Here is an 18852-nt window from a genome sequence, read left to right as displayed (position 1 = left end):
TGCAGACCTTATTGCTCTATTCTGGACCATCGAAACTTATAGATCTACAGCCATGGTCAGAAGAATTGGGAGAGAGACTGCAGGTCCTTTATAGGAAAGTGAGGAACATTCTGATTAATTTGCTCTATCCAACTATAATGCATTACTGGAAAGACACTGCTGGCCTCACTCCCAGAGAGCCTAGATGCTCAGACTACATGATGTTGTGAAAGGATACAGGCTTGGATGACTCACCCTTTATTGGCAAATTAAGCTGCATCTCCGATATACTTCCACTACCATTCTCTCATCTATGTCAAAATATGCAAGAAATGCACATACACACAAAATACTTGAGCTAAAAGCAAATAATTTGTTAGCAGTTTAGGTTTATTATCTTTTAGGCAAAACATTCATTTTTCAACATGGTTTCTGTATTTGGTCAATGCATCCTGAAAAAAATGAGTTTTTAAAAAATCACAGTAACATTTTAAAATGCACTTATAATGTGTGCATTCAACAACTGGCTAGGCATCCAGAATTCCTATATTTCTTTGCTAACAGGTGTAATGTTGCAAGGTTCTTTCTTCAGTTCATTTTTTAAACTAATACAAGTTAGAGCCCTTTATACTGCATGCAGATTAGTCTTTTACATAAAACCAAAACACTCCAAACATGCCAAGAGCTAACATTTGAAATATACAAAATGGACAAAAAACACGTTTATAACCAATGCCCCAGCTGCATAAAAGAAGACCTGCTTTTAATGGACATATTCAGAATTATAAACTGGAAGACTTGTTGATTTTGCAGTTTCTTTTTAAATACCAAATATGTCAGTTAAAGTCTTAAAACTGCAGCAAGAACTAAAAGTTAATTGGGCATCAAGCAAGAGCAAAAACAGAGCACAAGTGCCATCACTTTTAAAACATTCTAATGGTCAATATAATCAACTGATATGAAATTCCCTTACAATGTTCAAATAAAAAAAAAATCAGATATTCTCAAATGACTGTGCATGGGTGCCCAGTCTGAGAATTTATCAAAATCAAGCAATTGAAATGCAAGTTTAAGAAAAGTCAGAAAAAGTCCTGTGCAAAAGTTCTTGAACTGGATTTTTAAAATCCTTATTTTAAAAAGTATTCTAAACAAAACATTTTCAATTATAATTCTGCACCAAACTTTATAAATTAGAAATATTAAAATTGAGAATTAAATTTCACATACCAAATCTCAAGATACAAAATGAACAGTTATAAAACAGATTTGCAACCTATGAAATTAAAGAAACAGCATTTTCCAATATAGAGCTCTATACATTTAAGAAAGTTCAATCTATGTTAAAGTAGCCCTGGTTGCTAGTTTATCATACAACAATTTGGTATAAAAGCCACTAGTTTCCTAAATGAAATTGGAATACTCTTGCTGGGTTTTAACCTTTAGATTAAAATTTCAAAAACCCAAAGTACCTTAACAATACAAGTTTATAAAAATCAAAATGACTTGAGAGGTCAGTTCCTGCAATAATTCAAGTACAGTGCTACATTTAAGTGATGGTATTTGATTTTCTCCTATTTTGCACAGATGCATTTTATTCTACAGTAAAATATTGCTGATAAATTCAGATGATCCTACATTCAACTCCATTTTACAACCACCACCACCTCAGGAATAATTAATTTTTTTTAATTATTCACAATTAGTTAAGCAAATATTTTTTAAAATCAATCTTGATCTTATTTCAAAATTCTCAGGGACTCATTTACAAAAGCTTTATATTCTGTTGACCAATTTCCAGCTTGCACACAACTATTTCTATTTTGCAGTGTTTTGGATCATTAGGTCAGGTAAAACTGATTTTTTCAGATTAATGCAGAGCAGATAGCCCAGAGTTAAATGGTCATGATACAAAAATCTAATTTTAATACACTTGTACTTCACGGTTAGACAAATACACTCCAAATACACATTTACAAGCTTAATCACTTTCCAGTTTACCCCTAGTCCAAAATCACTAAAATAGGAAGGGCATGCATATCTGCATCAACACAACTTTATCAACATCACAAAGCATTTACATATGGCAGAGTTTATATTTTTATTCCAATACAGCACAAGTAGATGGAATAGTTTAATTGACCTGTGAAAACTATTTTCTAAGTTTTTTTAAAAAAAGTTCTCAGCCCTTAATAATGGTAACTAGAGTTTTATATGGTTTATGGCTAAAAACTCTCATTTGTCCAGCTTGAAAATCAAGCCTGCCATTTTGTCACTTTGATTACTCAAAGACAAGCTAAATAACAGCCCAAACATTCGCGAATAAAAATAGCAAGTATTGTCCTAACCACAAACTTAAATTTGTGCTTTGGCATTAGCCAAAAATCAAATAAATAGTACTTGGCTCAAAGCAATTTGTTTCTTTCAAATAAAAGACAAGGACCTATCTTCACAACTGATCATGACATGAATGTGCAGTGGCTATAAATGACAGCTCAAGTGATTTAGCTAAATGAAATCCAGTCACTAAACTTTCTCTTTCCACCATCCACTCCATCTTCTTCCCAAATAACACTGACCCTCACTCTAACTGGTTTCAAAATCTACAACAGTATCATGTCAGAAACAGTGTGAAGGTCAAAGTTGCAGAACATCCTAGATGGTAATATGAAAAGAATCCTGCATCCACTGGTCTCGGGAATTGAGAGTTTTAGGCACGGCAAGGTTTGTCTCCAAGTTGTCATCTTTCCCATTTTCAACAGTTTCTTGGAAATATTCTTCCTCTTCATCAAAGTATCCATTTTCCAATCCATATGAACAATCAGAATTTGCTGCAGCTGTTAAGTCTTGGCATGTTCCTTTATATTCCTGAATGGATTCATAAAGAGACCACAGCTGACACAGCAACGACATATCTAACTGGCGCAGACCAACCTGTAATGGTTACAGAAAAAAAAAAGAGAACTTTTAAACAATTAATGCAACATCTTGCACTTAAATTAAACTGCAAGATCAACCTTGACATACCAAAAATGGAATTCAAATAAATCCATGCAAAGACGTTTTACTGGGAAATATAGAACAGGATGGTGAACTAACAACTTGAAGTTTCTAACCATTCCCCTTCTCTAAAGGGAAAGCTACAAGGGTTATAGAAGGAGGAATGGTCGGAAATAAAATTTCAGACCTTTCCACTGTATTCCCAGAACTGGGAATAAAGTATGAATAAACACAGACAGAACAAGACCAAGCCACAAGACTTCCCCATTAGCTTCCTTGAGGTCTCTATCCACTTTAAATATGCAAAGGCCCATAGTTATACAGTACAGAAGCAGATCCTTCAGCCCAACATTTTCATGCTGGCCAAGATGACTACCTGAACCAGTTTGATTTGCCTGTATTTTGCCTATTTTCCTTCAAGTCCAAATCAATCCTATCCATGCACTTATCATATCTTTTAAAGATTGTAATTGTAGTCACCTCTACCACTTCCTCTGGCAGCTTATTCTGCATACCACCCACTATTGTGTTTTTTTTTAAATAACGGTGCCCCTCAGGTCCCCTTTATATCTTTCTTGAGACCTTAAATCTATGCCATCCAGCTTCAAACTCCCCATCCTTGGGAAAAAGACTGACAATTCATCTCATTTTTTGCACCTCATGAATGTATATACAAGTAGGAACTAGTGCTCCTACTCCCCAGGGAACAAAAAAAGCCCCAGCCTTTCCTTGTAATTCAAGCCTTCCAGTTCTAAAAAGACCACTGCAAATCTTTTCTTCATCATTAGAATTGTACACAGTACAGGTGCCAGATAACAGGGGTCGAAGAATGGCACCATCGACCCAATTTCTTTTTTAAAAAGTTGATAATTTTTAAAAAGATTAGCAAAATCAGCTGTGTCTGCATGTACCTTGTGATGATTAAGGTCAGAGATGCTCCAATCATATTTTTTTTTGATCAACAATTGAGCAAACTGAAAAATAGGAGGTCAGCCACTAAAGACACTAGACTCTAATATACTCAGCCTCTTAGGTATCATTTTGTTACGTACTCAGACAACAGCTACAGAAATCAGCCAAGATCATGCTATATTTAAAATATTTTAATTTATTAATCACCAATAATATAGCACCTTATCAAAACTTAACCCTCAACCATGTGCAAAGGTGTCCATCTGCGTGCGTCTGTCAATATCCCAAACCATGACAGTTCAGGCCCAATTCTGAAATGTTGGTTCAAAGTCCAGTCTCAGAAATCCACTGTTGACATAAAAATTCTTAAATTGATGCAAAGTAGTCTTTACGAATGAGGTAGGAGAGACCAGGGTGACCGACTGTTGTAAACTCGCAAAATCTTTGAGATGCTTCCAAAGAAATGTCTTTTCAGACGAGTGGGTAGGTCAAAACTCTTTTTCCTTTTCTAGGGGAAATGAAGTGCGTGGCTTTCACAAAGCTTCCAGAACACATTCGTGGGTGGCTGAAATAATGACCTTCTTTTGGTAGCAGTGTGGCACACTAATCCCCCTTCAAAGAGGGTTAGACCATCGTTCTCCTTACAGAGAGAAATCAGACAATTTCTCTATTACCACACGAGACCCCTTCAAAGAGATGCTTCTCCAAGCGCTGGCTCCTTAAAATGGCCCCAGGTAAAACTTTAGCATGTTGGTAACATGACCTTTGCACCCATGTTTCAGGGCCTTCCTCTCTTCAGAAGTAACAAATATGATTTCACACTGTCCCCAGCCCATAGTTAATCTCCAAAATTCGCAGGGGTTGCAACTTGATTTGTTCTCTTAAAGAGACAGTCCTACTCAAATGAAAGTGCAAGCATGTAATAAAATGAACTGTGGCTGCAAAAGGGACCCCCACGCCACCCCGAATCATGTGTTGCCACCTGGGTGCATGGGTTAGGGATGTATCAGAGGAGCTACAGGACATTCAGCAAGGGGAGGGTGAAGAGACAGTTAATGTGGTCCATATTGATACCAACAATATAGGAAAAAAGTGGGATGTAGTCCTACAAGCTAAATTAAGGAAGCTACGAGATAAATTGAGTAGAACCTCAAAAGTAATAATCTCAGGATTATTACCAGTGCCACGAGCTAGCCAGAGTAGAAAAAGCAGGATAGTTAGAATGAATATGTGGCTTGAACTTAGGGTTTCAGTTTCTAATATGTGGCTTGAACTGAGGGTTTCAGTTTCTTGAGGTATTGGAACTGGTTTTTGGGCCAGTGGGACCAGTACAAAATGGATGGCCTATTATCTGGGCAGGGCCAGGATCAATGTACTAGGGAGATTGCTAGGGCTGTTGTGGGAAGGTTTAAACAATGGGGCAGGGGGATGGGAACCTACAAAGAATAAGGAAGACCAAAGATAGAGTTAGGAAAGAGAAAAAAAGGCAGAAAAGCCAAAAGCAAAGGATGCAGAGATCTCTAAATTCTAAAAGGACAATGAGTATAAGGACACTTTATCTGAATGCCCATAGTATTAGAAACATGGTTAGTGAACTTGAGGCACAAATCAGTATCTAGGCATATGATTTAGTGGCATCACAGAAACATGGTTGCAAGGTGGGCATGATTGGGAATTAAATTTTCAACGGTATCAGGTAGTATGAAAAGATAGGCGACAGGGATTCAAATTCCACATTGTCTGTAAGGAGTTTGTACGTTCTACCGGTGTCTTGTGTGGGGTTTCTCCAGGGACTCCAGTTTCCTCCCACCATTCAAAACATACCAGAGAGTGTAGGTTATTGGAGTGCAAATTTGGAGGCATGGACTCGTGGGCTGAAATGGCCTGTTACTGTGCTGTATGCGTATATTTAAATATATTCAAATGTCATTCTATTGAGAATGCAAGGAGCAAAGGTCTTTTTTCCCCCAGAGATCAACAGTTTTAATTTTAAAGCATAGCAAAGAAACAACTTGGAATACTATTAAAAATGGAAAAGCAAACTATGTTCATTAGCAATGATAGTTTTATCATGTCACAGCTCAATAGCAAAGCCTTCATTTTAAGAAATAGGCTTGAAAATTTGATATCCTGAGGTCAGTCTTGAACTTGTTGAATGATGGAACCAGCCTGAGGAGCTAATGACATATTCCTACTTACAGTCCTACCTGCAATCAAAATTTCCCTTGAGAACATCAGCTTTAACAAAAGGGGGATTTCACAAATAGAAAAAAGCTTTTGAGGGAGATTAAGTACGAATGAAACCAATAAAGGCTTCATCTTGAAAAGTGGATTGATGGTAGAGAAAACCAATAGAGGAACTGAACATTTAGGAAGATTATAGAATGCAGAGAAAGAGTATACAAGAGAGCAAAAAGCAATATAATCCATGGAGACAGGGCAAGATGCACAGAGGCAGTTTTCTCTCCACTTTAACAGAAGGCCAGGGCATACTGTTCTATATTCCTTTAAACATTAGGTCCCACTAGGACTACAAGCCACATTGGTTCTGTGTAAAGGAAACATTCATGTCGAGTATAAATGGAAATAGAAACTATCAACCCATACACTTCTGTGCATCATCATGTGTGGAAAAAGGCTCACTGATGCTAGATAATATCCATTTTTGGGATCAAAATGCGGAGGAAATGGAAAAGAATTCCACCAATGCAGATGCCCACCAGTGGTCAATCAATGTGTCACTACAATCAATAACATATTTGTTACATAGCCAAAATAATAAATCGAATCTACGAATAACAAGGTATTTTTTCTTATAAAACATCACAAAATTGATATTACGAATTGTTTGAAATTTCTATGCTATAATATATAACATAGAATAGTTATATCCACCATATATTTATTTTTAAAAGAAGTGTATCCCATTCAGGATGCAGAAGAGGTCATGTAGAGAAAGGCACCAAACAGAATATAGAACATTACAGCACAGTACAGAACATTCAGCCTTCAACATTGTTCCGACCTATATAAATGTACTCAACAATCTAAACCTTCCCTATCTCACACCTATAACCCTCTTTTTCCTGCATCCATGTGCCAGTCGTAAATCTGTTAAATGTTTCTTTGTACCAGCCTCTACTACCACCCCTGGAATCGCATTCTGGCCCATGGCCAGGCACCCATGTGTTTAAAAAAATGTACTCAACATCTACTCTAAACTTCCCTCCCCTTATACAGATGTCCTCTGGTATTTAAAGATTCAATTTATTGTCTTATAATAAAATGTGTCATATTGTAGCAGCCCATGCATGGAGACACAGACTGCCCCACAAAATGGATGACGAATGCAGAGACCCCGCAGACCTGGAGGTGCCACAGCCTGAAAAGATATTCTCTCGGACTTTGAGGGAGGCTAGTGTAGAAATTGCAGGGGCTCTGAGAGAAATATTTAAAATGTCCGCCACGGGTGTGATGCCAGAGTATTGGAGTGCAGCTCCAATTGTTCCATTGTTTACAAAAAGGCTCCAAAGTTAACCCAGGAAATTATAGGCCAGTGAGCCTGATATCAGTAGTAGGTAAATTATTGGAATGTGTTCCAAGAGATCAGATATATAATTATTTGGATAGCGGGATAGTCAGCATGGCTTTATGTGTGGTAGATCATGTTTAACTAATTTATAGAGTTTTTCGAGGAGGTTACCAGGAAAGTTGAGGAAGAAAAGGCTGTGGACTTAACAAGTGCTCACATGGGAGATTAGTCAGGAAGGTTCATGGTGAAATAGTGAACTGGATTTGACAATGGCTGGACAGTGAAGGCAGAGAGTAATGGTAGATGATTGATTCTCAGACTAGTGGTGTCCCTCAGGGATTGGTACTGGGAACATTGTTGTTTGTCATGTATATCAATGATCTGGTAATTGGATTAATAAATTTGCAGATGACACTAACATTGGAGGTGTTGTGGACAGCAGAGGTTTTCAAAACTTGAAGAGGGATCTGGACCAGCTGGAAAAGTAGGCTGAAAAATGGCAGATGGAATTTAATGCAGACAAGTGTGAGGTGTTGCATTTTGGAAGGACAAACCAAGAAAGGACATACACAGTAAATGGTACAACAGAGGGATCTGGGAATACAGATACATAATTCCCTGAAAGTGGCATTACAGGTGAATAGGGTTGTAAAGAGTGCTTTTGGTATATTGGCCTTCATAAATCCAAGTACTAAGTATAGGAGTTGGGAATGTTATGTTCAAGTTGTACCAGACATTGGTGAGGCCAATTGTGGAGTATTGTGTACAGTTTTGGTCACCTAACTACAGGAAGGATATCAATAAGATAGAGTGCAGGGATTTACTAGGATGTTTCCCGGATTCAGCGACTGAGCTACAAGGTTAAACAGATTAGGAATTCATTCCCTGGAGAGTCGAAGAATGAGGGATGATTTAAATAGAGGTGTTTAATATTGAGAAGGATAGACAAGAGTAAACAGATAGGTTTTATCCATTGAGGGTGGGTAAGATTTGAACAAGAGAACATGGGTTAAGGGTGAAAGGGGAAAAGTTTAGGAGGAACTTCACTCAGAGCATGGAACGAGCTTCCAGATGAAGTGGTAGATGCGGAAACTTAAGGGAAACTTGGAAAGAGAGGTGTGGAGGGCTATGGATTGAATGCAGGTCAGTGGGACTAGGCAAGAAAAAGTGGTTTGGCACAGACCAGAGGAGCCGAAGTAGCCCGTTTCTGTGCTGTAATTGTTCTATGGCTCTAAATTGCCTGAAGCACATCTCAGACAGAAAGAAAAGCAAGAGAGTGCACCCCTGCCCCAGAGTCACCACGTGACCATGGATTCGCTTCCAGCACTCCAGCAGCCTCCGTGGCCACAGAGCCCAGCCCAAACCATTAGCAATGTGAGCTCCAGATCCGAACCTCCGATATGATTAGGAACCTTTCTGCCCTTGGCACCTTCAGATCTGGTACCTCTTCAGCCAATTTCGAGCCAGTCTCCAGCAGTCCACAGCCTGGTGCAAGAGACCCTTGAATGCAGTCTCCAGCAGCCTACAGCCTGCACAAGTTCCTTGCCTTGAGTTGCAAATAGCCTGTCACCTGTGTGGTTCCTTCAGCCACAGAGCCCTTCACTAGTCTGCCGCCGTGGTCATCGACCCATGGTTCATCTCCTCTGCCTCTTCTCAAACAGGTGATCTTCCCATCTATTAGTGCCCTGTGCCAGTCCTCTGCTTCCCCTGAGCCTGCAACCCCTTGTGGCTGCCTGCTGTTCATAGGCATCGTCATCTTGGGTTCAGTCATGGGATTTTAAATAAAACAGGTCATTTAAAGCTTATATGGAGCTGACAGCAGTCAGACTGGGCAGTTGGACCCCTTAGACCCTCTGTCTCCCTGGTCTCCGTGGGTCCACACCAACTGCAATGCTGCCATTATAGCAGCTCTAACAGACCCACTGTCACTCTGGGAAAAGTGTACTGGCTGTCCAATCTATTTATGCCTCTTATAAACTTGTAGACTTCTATCAAGTCCCCTCTCATCTTTCTTTGTTCAAATGAGAAAAGGCCTAGCTCTGTTAACCTTGCCTCATAAGACTCATACTCCAATCCAAGCAACCGTCTGGTAAATCTCCTCTGCATCCTATTCAAAAGTTCAACATCCTGTAATGAGGTGACCAGATTGGGAACAGCAGATTCAATGACACAATATCCAATTTCAGTAGCACTGCATGTAACCGACGATAACAGTAAAAGTATCCTAAATGTGCAGATTTATGAAGTTTGTCCCTGTAATAATTGCAACCCTTGGCAATTACGGGAGGAATAGAACATCTTGTTGGAATGATAAAAGAATTACAAATTTTTTTTTCCTGCTTTAAGTGATCTTGTTTTAGGTCTCTTTCAAGAAACAACCATTGTGCTGAGATTTTGGTCCTGTTAAAACACCTGCAACATAGTCAATGGAACTGATTTGTGGCCATTTATTTTTCTTTTTGCATGCTTTTAGGTATTTGTATACAGGCAGTCTCTGGATTACACTAGCTGTTCCTGAGCACTGTCCACAAACCATTTTCTCCACAAGTCAGAAGCTCATTTCAATGAGGGTCAACTAACAAGAGTATTTATCAATCACTTTCCCATGTAGTTACTATGATAAAAAAACCAGAATGTTCCACATCAAATGTCTAGATTTAATGGCCTTAAAATAGCAACAGACCTTTGTTTTTATAAAATATTTTACAAGCATCAATTGAAGATTGTCTCATCAGTTCCCACAATGGATCTCAAGGTCTTCCAACAGCCTACACATTGATCGCACATAAACAGTTTGTTTATTTTCAAAGGAAAAATGGTTGCTTTTGGAATTAACTAGCTGCTACTCCTATTCATTTAACCTTTTATCAAGACTACAATCAGTAAAGATAGGTAACAACTTCTCCATGTGTACTCAGTCCCCTACTATAATCCCTCCATACTTGTAATTATTCAGCCAATGCCATTCCACTCCAACCTTTAAATTCAACAACACTGCAGCAGTAGGCCAGGTACCATAAAAATTGACAATATACAATAAGGAAGGAGACTGAAAGTCTACTGGCATGGTACCAAGATAACCTCTCTCAATATCAAAGATAATCGCTGACCGCAGGAGAGGGGACAGAGTGCACACCCCTGACCACATCAATGGCAGTGAAGAGTAGATAGCTATACATACGTAGGACTAAACATTTCCAATGACCTGACCCAAAAAATTGACATGACAGTCAACAAGGCACACTAGTGTCTCTACTTCCTTGGAAGAAAAAGGAAGTTTGGCACTTTCCCATTACCTCACAAGAATTTGTACAGGCGTGCTATAGAAGTTAATCTACTCAAAATCAGAAGATGAAGTTGCCAAATGCAACTCAGAATATCACGCAAACTTCCCTAACCGCCAAGGACTCCAGCTACATTTCCTGCCGCTTAAGACAGCCCCATCACACCATGGACACACTCTCCTTCCATCAGGGAGACTGAAGAATGTGAAAGCATGCACCAACAGTGTAGCCATGAAGTTTAATCCTTAGTGAGCCCCACATCAATACTGTCATGCTGCCCTTGCTTGACACCATTTGATTTTTATTCCTCATTGAAACTCTATGCTTTACATCTTGTGCTCTTTCGCTTTATACAGCTGTATGAACATTACAGCAAAACTGTTTGCTTGCAGAAGAAGCCTTCTCATTGTACTAGGTATAATATCACAAATATACAGAAAATTTATTTAACTACAGTGTATATCGAGTCCCCACCATAGTAGCGTCAAACTATGCACCAACCCAACCTTCCCCCCACCCCCCCCCCCCCCCCAGAGAGTGCATGATGCTGGTGCCATTTTACCCCGAAGTGTCGAGTCTCGGTATATTACAATGATTCTAGTCCCACGTTCCTCCAGAACATGGATATCAGATCAGATAACCGTGCATCCCAGGATGAGTGCTTAGTGTGCATCACAGACACCGTGAAACCCAGGCAGGAGTAGGGTGTTTTACAACGAACCCCGACAGTCCCCAGGGCAGGGTGCATTATCGTGTATCCCTCCCTGCCTCACGCGGGGAACGTTGCAGCCTGGTGCACCTCGCACTCACCATCTCTTTGCGGAGCAGGGCCAAGGCCGCGTCCAGGTTGGCCGGCTTGCTGGGCTGCTGGGCGCGCCGGCTGCCCGCACTGCGGGCCCGGCTCAGCTCCTCCTGAATCATGCAGCGCTTGGCGTACACGCGCTCCACCTCGCGCCACGAGCCGCCGCTCGAGTTCAGCAGGCCGCTCAGACTCTTGGGTAGAGGCGGCAAGCCCTGCAGGCACGTCGTGTTCGGCACCGACCCGCCGTTCACCCGCCTCCCGGCCATACCGGCTACTTCCCCGGGCAGCTCCAGGCGGTTCGGAGGGAGTGGGCGAAAGTCCATCGCCTTCTTTACGGTCTCTCTCATGGGACTGGGCGGCTCTCACATTCTGCGCACGCGCACCACTCCACCCTCCTTCGACAAACGGCCGTTGAAACACCACCCAGTCGGCTCACGCACCGAACACTCGAAGCAATCCCGCCTTTACCCTCCTCTCATTGGATGTCGCCTTCTTCACCACCCCCCCCCCCAACCGCGATTGGCCAAATGTTTGTCAATCATTTGGGAAACGCTCTGCTGTCGCAGGAATTAAGACTGTAGTGTGAATCCCACAGGATGTCTGAAAATGATAAATGTGCCTTAGTAACACTCTATATGATGAATGAATCGGCCAGTTTGTTCATTCTGCGCACATAATTTAAGATTTAAAAAAATCACATAACCAACGTTTCGGGCTTGAGGCCTCCTTCATCAAGGTATGGAAAAATGTCGACAGGCGTCCGAATAAAAAGGTTGGGTGGAGAGACGGGGGAGAAGCATGGATCCAAAGGCAGGAGGTTTAAGGAGGGAGGGCACACCAGCAAACAGGACATTGCTCTGTGAATGGGGAGGGAAGGGGGTGGAGAGCTGAGGGAAAGAAGACGGGGGAAGGGAAGGGAGTGGAAAGGAGAGCAGGTTAGCGGAAACTGGAAAAGTTGATGTTAATGTCATCTGGCTGGAGAGTGCCCAGATGGAAAATTAAATGTTACTCCTCCAAATTACAGGTGATCTTGGTAGGAATTGTACAGGAGGCCACAGACAAACGTGAGTATTCTTGGTGGGATAGTGCATGAGATAATCCCATTATTTATGGAAGCAGGTCTCTGGTATGTTCCCACTATTAAAAACTTCATAGATTGTTGGTAACCTGAGCTGAAATATTTAGTTAAACTGGGCTCTAAATTTCTACATTCTAGATTTTTTTAAATAGATTCAGAATTCATGGTAGTGTTAACTCAGTACTTTAAAAAAACTCCTACATTATACATTAAGTGACTGTACAGAAGGAGGATAATAAAAAAACTAATAAATATTAACTGTTACAGTAGTGCAAGATCAACAGTTTACTGTGAGCTTCGTTCTCTAATTAATGAAAAGAAGTAAATTATTCTGAAACATGTATACATATTTATTTTATATTACATTTTATGTTCATATGTAATTATTATGTGCTGTGAATTATGTATGTGTGTCATGGTCCAGAGAAATCCTGCATCGGCTGGTTGCATATCTTCAGTTAGATGCTAAGAAACAAAATTGAACTTGGGATGGGGGGGAAATAGTGGCAATTTCAGTAGTACAGACAGGTCTTTTTGGAGTTCTGGTGTATTTTATGATTAGGGGTAAGTGTTCAAGTTTCAGGTGTATCTTGAATCGACCATGGGTAGCATAATGGGAGCTCCCCCCATGCATCTATCTTTCAAAACTATGTTTTAAATTTCTCTATAAGGCCTCCCCTTAGTTTTACTTGTGAGGATCTGAGGATGATGTGCGTCCTGACTTCAGGAGAGTCAATCAGAGGAAAGCATCCAGCCCGGATGGAGTACCTGGCCGAGTATTAAAAATCTGTGTTGACCAACTTACCAAAGTATTCATGGATATCTTCAATATCTCACCCAGCAGGGCCTCGTACCCACCTGTTTCAAACAGGGCCCAAGAAGACTGTAGTAACCTGCCTTAATGACTATCGACTAGTAGCACTTACATCAAGAGTGATTAAATGTTTTGAAAGGCTGGTGATGAAGCAGATCAGCTCCTGTCTGAGCAGTGATACATACCTTGATGAAGGGCTCAAGCCTGAAATGTTGGTGATGTATCTTCACCTTTGCTACATACAAGCACTGTTTGACCTGCTGAGTTTTGCCAGCATTTGTGTGTTTTTTCACTTAACCACAGTGTCAACAGAATCCTGTGTTTTACTGGTGAAACATACCAGTTTGCCTATCATACACCTCTTGTGTATGGCTGTTGCTATCTCACTGCCCTTGCACAAAGCCCTGGAACACCTGGACAGCAAAGATACATACATTAGGATGTACAGTTCGGCATTTAACACCATCGTCCCCTCAAAACCGATCAGCAAACTCCAAGTCCTGGGAGTTAACACCCTACTGTGTAATTGGACCATGGATTTTCTCGCCTCCAGACCACAATCAGTGAAGTTTAGAAAGAACTCCTCCACAATCTCCATCAGTACCAGAGCACCACAGGGCTGTGTTCTTAGCCTCCTGCTCAACTCACTTTACACCTACAACTGTATGGCTTGGTACAACAATAGCACCATCTACAAATTTATCAACGACAACAAGGTAGTGGGTTGTATAAAGGAAGGGGATGAGTCAACATACAGAATGGAGATTGAAAACTTGGCTGAATGGTGCACCAACAACAACCTTGCACTCAATGTCACCAAACTAAGGAGCTGATTGTTGACTCCAGGAAATGCTAAAGGTATACAAATATTGTTGTACCAAGCCATACAGTCATAGGTGTAAAGTGAGTTGACAAGCTGGCTGGCCATATGAAGCGATGAATTGTGTAGGGATCACTTTATTTGGCAACACATCTCCTCGAGAAAGACAGATTTTCTCATAAACTATACAAGGTTGTAAGCGCCGGGAATGGGAAAGGCCACATAAGGTTTTTGTCACCCAACTCTTTCTGTGAAGATTATCTAGCTGTAAATCACAAGCATACAAAGCTAAATAAAGAATCTTCACAGTGAGCAATTCTGTAAGGTCAGCTAACAAACATCTTCATTAATCCTCGACAAGCCTGGATGTTCAAGTATGAATTAAAACCAGATGTAAGGCAGGGAAGGTTCTTTTGCTGACAGGGTATAATTCTGCCTGAATTACCCATGGTTCTTCTCAACAACTGATTTTTTTTGAGTTAGCTGTTTTAAGACCCTTTGTCTGCAGCCTCTTGCAGTAAAACTCTCTATCGAACGCTGACAAAAAAAATCTGAATCACATTAGTATTCCCAATGATGCTCAATGCCAGGAATTGTGTTCCTGTGAAGCAGATTATCGAGACCACTGCATGATAAATATTTTGGGATAGAGTGGATTATATCAGTGGTTAATAATTTTTCTGATGGCATTACCTCAATTATTATTTTTATTTATATTCAGTATTGATGAAAATTGATATATTATATCCTACCCAAGTTGCACGAAAATTAATGAGGACGAACTCAAGAGGGTTAAGATTTTTAAGTTACACCATTAATTATTGTATCAAATTGCATGACTGCACAACAATCTGAGGTCAATGTATTGCGTCTTCAATCAGTGATTGGGAACAGCAGATTCAATGACACAATATCCAATTTCAGTAGCACTGCATGTAACCGACGATAACAGTAAAAGTATCCTAAATGTGCAGATTTATGAAGTTTGTCCCTGTAATAATTGCAACCCTTGGCAATTACGGGAGGAATGCTATTAAACCAGGGTTTGACTGATTCTAGGTTTCATGCTATTTCAGTTTTGTGACAAACTTAGTTTTAAAACCTGACCCAAATTGGGAACTGAATGTCTTGCTCAATTAAAGCTTGCAGCTGGACTCCAGATTCGAATGAAGTGAAGTAGGATTCAGATTTTGGATTTATTGTCAAGAGTGTATACATGACATCACATACAACTTCAAGATTCTTTTTTCTGCAGACGAGGCAGAATTACCTCTTATTGATAGTGCAAAAAAAAACTGTACACAGCATATACACTTCGAATTGTATTTATAAATATACACATCAATTGTGCTGTATATGTAAGTTTGTGATAATAAACGAAGACTGGAAAGAATTGACCCTGTGTGGAAGAGATAGTTGAGATAAACACAATAGATGCTGCAGGTGCTGTGATTGTAGTAAACACACCAAAATGCTGAAGGAACTCAGCTGGTTTTTCTTTCCAGCATCTATAGAAGACAAAGATATATTGATGACATTTCAGGCCTGAGCCCTTCTTCGAGGAAAAATCAGCAAAGGCAGAAAAAGGATAGATCAGAGGACGATTGGTGGGGAGGGAAGAGTGGACAAGGGAGTTATGGAGAAATCAGTCCCTGCAGAAGGCGGAGATGAAAAGGGAAGGGAATATGTGTCTAGTGGTGGGACCATATAGTAGATGGTGGAAATGGCAGAGGAGAATGTGTTGATTTCAAATTTGTAATATTTTTATACACTGAATAATCATCTTTACAAATTGGCAAAATTTCACTTTTAGCCCAATTTACTTTATAACCAGATAATTGGCCATAAATTTCTAAACATTCTTGAATTGCAGGTAAAGAAGTATCCGGATCCACCAAATATAATAAAACATCATCAGCAAATAAATTAATCTTGTATTTCTCATTCAGAACTCTCATACCTTTAACATTTTCATTTTGACGTATTAATTGTGCTAAAGGTTCAATAACTATAGCAAATAAAGCAGGGGACAACGGACATCCTTGACTAGTAGATCTTGTCAAACTAAAAGATTCTGAAATTTGGCCATTAACAGCAATTCTAGCCTTCGGGCTATTATATAAAGCCTTTATCAATCCAATAAATGAAGAACCAAAACTAAATTTCTCAAGTACTTTGAACAGAAACTTCCATTCCACTCTATCAAAAGCCTTTTCGGCATCCAATGAAACCACTATTGGATAATTCAACTGAAATTTAGATTTATAGGAGAATGTGTTGGACGCGGAGACTGCTGGGGTGGTAGGTGTAAGAGCTAAAATGTGCATTTCGTGTCTACTTACTTGTTTGGCGGCATCTCAGGATTTGTTGGCTGGGCGCAGCATCTTCTTGTGTGCATGCACGAGTGCCGGCTATGTGTTTGGCATTCTGGGACTGGTTGGAACATGTGTGGTGGGTTTGATGTACTGAGTGCTGGCTGGTGCATGGGCGATAATTAAGGGCGTGAATTCAGTATGGTTCGAGTGCCCTGAACATGCCGGTGGCTATATGAGCATGGGCAAGTGAAGCTCACATATTTTTTGTTGACATTTTCACAGTGCATTACAATTGAGCGTTTAAGCAGATGTTCGTTATTGTGGATCGTTATCATAGAACGTTATTTATAGACATTTCATGGAATGTTAAAGAAGATGGCTACAAGTTTTATGCGTTTAAAATAAAGGGTTTAAGTACATCTGGACTTGTATTGGAAATAATTGAAACACGTCATGAATAAAGAGCCTCACAGCCTCCAAGTGGCTTTAGTGGATAGTTGTCACTAAAGTAGGTGAGGACAAGAAGAATTCTGTTCTTGTTGCGTGCAGGGGCGGAGGTGACCAGGGCAGATTTGCGGGTGATGGAGGATATGCGAGTGAGTTAATGGTAGTGGAGGGAAAGCCACTTTGAACAAGGAGGACATTCGGAGGGGGATCATGTGATGCAGAGGAGAGAGTAGATGCAGGAATCAGAGCTCCAGGGAAAGCAAAAGTAAAAGCAGATAAATACAGCCAGGAAAACTAAGAAAGTAACAAAAACAAACATAAAAAGTAACAGAAATGGTAATAGGTTAGAAAGAAATGGAGAGGAAAGAAAAAAACCTACTCTAAAGGAATTGTTAACCCCGATGTCCTGCAACAAGTAGGAGTGGGATCCTTGTGGTGGAAAAGATGGCGGGGCCTGTTCAAGGGCAGACAACTCACCAGGGCTAGTGAGAGACAGCCGAGATGGTGTTGCTGATGGGAACCGGTCATTGACAAGTCCAGGAAAAAACACAGGTAGTCCCGCAGGTGGGACTCTGCCCGCAGCAGGAGGTGAGTCCTGTGAGCGGCAGAGTGGCGCGTCGTTAGTATGTGAACGCTGAGGGTGTTGGAGGACTGGAGGGAAGTGCAGGCAGTCCTGACCCAGTGCAGATGAGCTGGCAGAAGAGCATGGGTAGTGCCGTGGGAGTGACGCTGACCCGCGAGCAGCACGAACGGCATGCCAGGCGATCCCAGCCCACGTCAGAGGCATTGGGGAGTGGCACAAACAGAGCTGCGGGTACGACACTGCCTGTGGCGCAGGTTGAGCCCTGAGGGCTGAGGGAGGGACATGCCGGCAGTATGTGCAAGTCAGACCCCATATCAGAGGTGTCGGGGAATGACACAGATGGCAAGGAGGAGTTGACTGGTGCAGTGGCCTGATATCAGGCAAGGAGGAGAAAGAGTACAGATCGAGGGGAGAGGAAGGGCTCGGAGCTCTCCATAAGAGACTTGATGGAAGCTGTGGTAGAGGCCTCAGAAAATAGAATAAAAAGAATTGTCAGTGAGGATGGGAGATATTAGGAAGACTATCAAGGATTTGTCTGGGAGGATGGCTGAAGTGGAGAGATTCGAGGAGGTGGAGGAGAGGGTAGGGAGAATAGAAAATGACAGGGATGCCTGGGTAAAAGATATAGATAGGATGTGGGAAATATTGGACATACAGGAAAATTTTAGCCAGAGAAATAATTAAAGATCGTAGGGATGAAGGAGGGGAAGGACCCAGTGGTGTTCTTCAGGGCATGGATCCCTGGGGTATTGGGGCAAGGATTGCGGGGGAACCTCCAAATAGAAAGGGCCTAGCAATCCCTCCTCCCATGGCTGTGTCTGGGTTAGACACCTCGCTCTGTCCTGATCAGACTTCTGAAGTACGAGGATAGGGAGTGGATTCATCACACAGTGGCTCTTGGCATGACGAAGAGAGGAGACCTGGCAGAGTTTGATGGGGAAAAAGTCCTTTTTCACTCGGTCATCAGTACAGTGCTACTAAAAAGGCACAACAGATTCGACCCAGTCAAGAAGCTTCTGAAACAAAAGGGAATTAATTTTACATTGCTCCATCAGGCGACCCTTAAAGTGATGTTGTCCAGGGGGAGTGGGGAAAAAGTTTTTTTACAGAGGCCAAAGAAGGAAAGAGGTATATAAATTCCTCAATTGCTGCCCAGGATGAACCTTGAAAAAAGCCACCAGGGAGAAAGTTAATGGTTGTAAATATTGTAGATATGACATAAATTATTGTTGTACGTTGCTTGTTATTAATGCTAAAGTTAAACATAAGTTTGTTGGGAGCTCTGGGGT

General features: G+C 41.0%; 1 protein-coding gene across 1 annotated transcript; it reads right to left on the bottom strand.

Annotated features, from left to right (window-relative positions):
• Positions 1 to 348: 348 nt before the first annotated feature.
• fam89a (family with sequence similarity 89 member A) lies at positions 349 to 11937 on the bottom strand. The gene is made up of 2 exons (XM_069885105.1): positions 11515 to 11937; positions 349 to 2910 (listed from the first exon to the last, which is right to left on the bottom strand). Exons 1-2 carry the CDS (start codon positions 11851 to 11853, stop codon positions 2632 to 2634), a joined length of 618 nt encoding a protein of 205 aa, XP_069741206.1. The 5' UTR covers positions 11854 to 11937; the 3' UTR covers positions 349 to 2631.
• Positions 11938 to 18852: the final 6915 nt, after the last annotated feature.

Source organism: Narcine bancroftii, chromosome 6 (assembly GCF_036971445.1).
Source record: "Narcine bancroftii isolate sNarBan1 chromosome 6, sNarBan1.hap1, whole genome shotgun sequence".
NCBI lineage: Eukaryota > Metazoa > Chordata > Chondrichthyes > Torpediniformes > Narcinidae > Narcine > Narcine bancroftii.
The sequence above is the reverse complement of the archived record's forward strand: the minus strand, read 5'-3'. Positions and strand labels throughout refer to the sequence as shown.

What these genes read in the sequence shown, in the direction of transcription:
- fam89a (XM_069885105.1), bottom strand. Translation starts at nt 11,853, where the DNA reads ATGAGAGAGACCGTAAAGAAGGCGATGGACTTTCGCCCACTCCCTCCG. An exon ending in CCCTGCTCCGCAAAGAGATG is followed by an intron (nt 2,911 to 11,514) that starts GTGAGTGCGAGG and finishes TAACCATTACAG; the next exon opens with GTTGGTCTGCGCCAGTTAGA.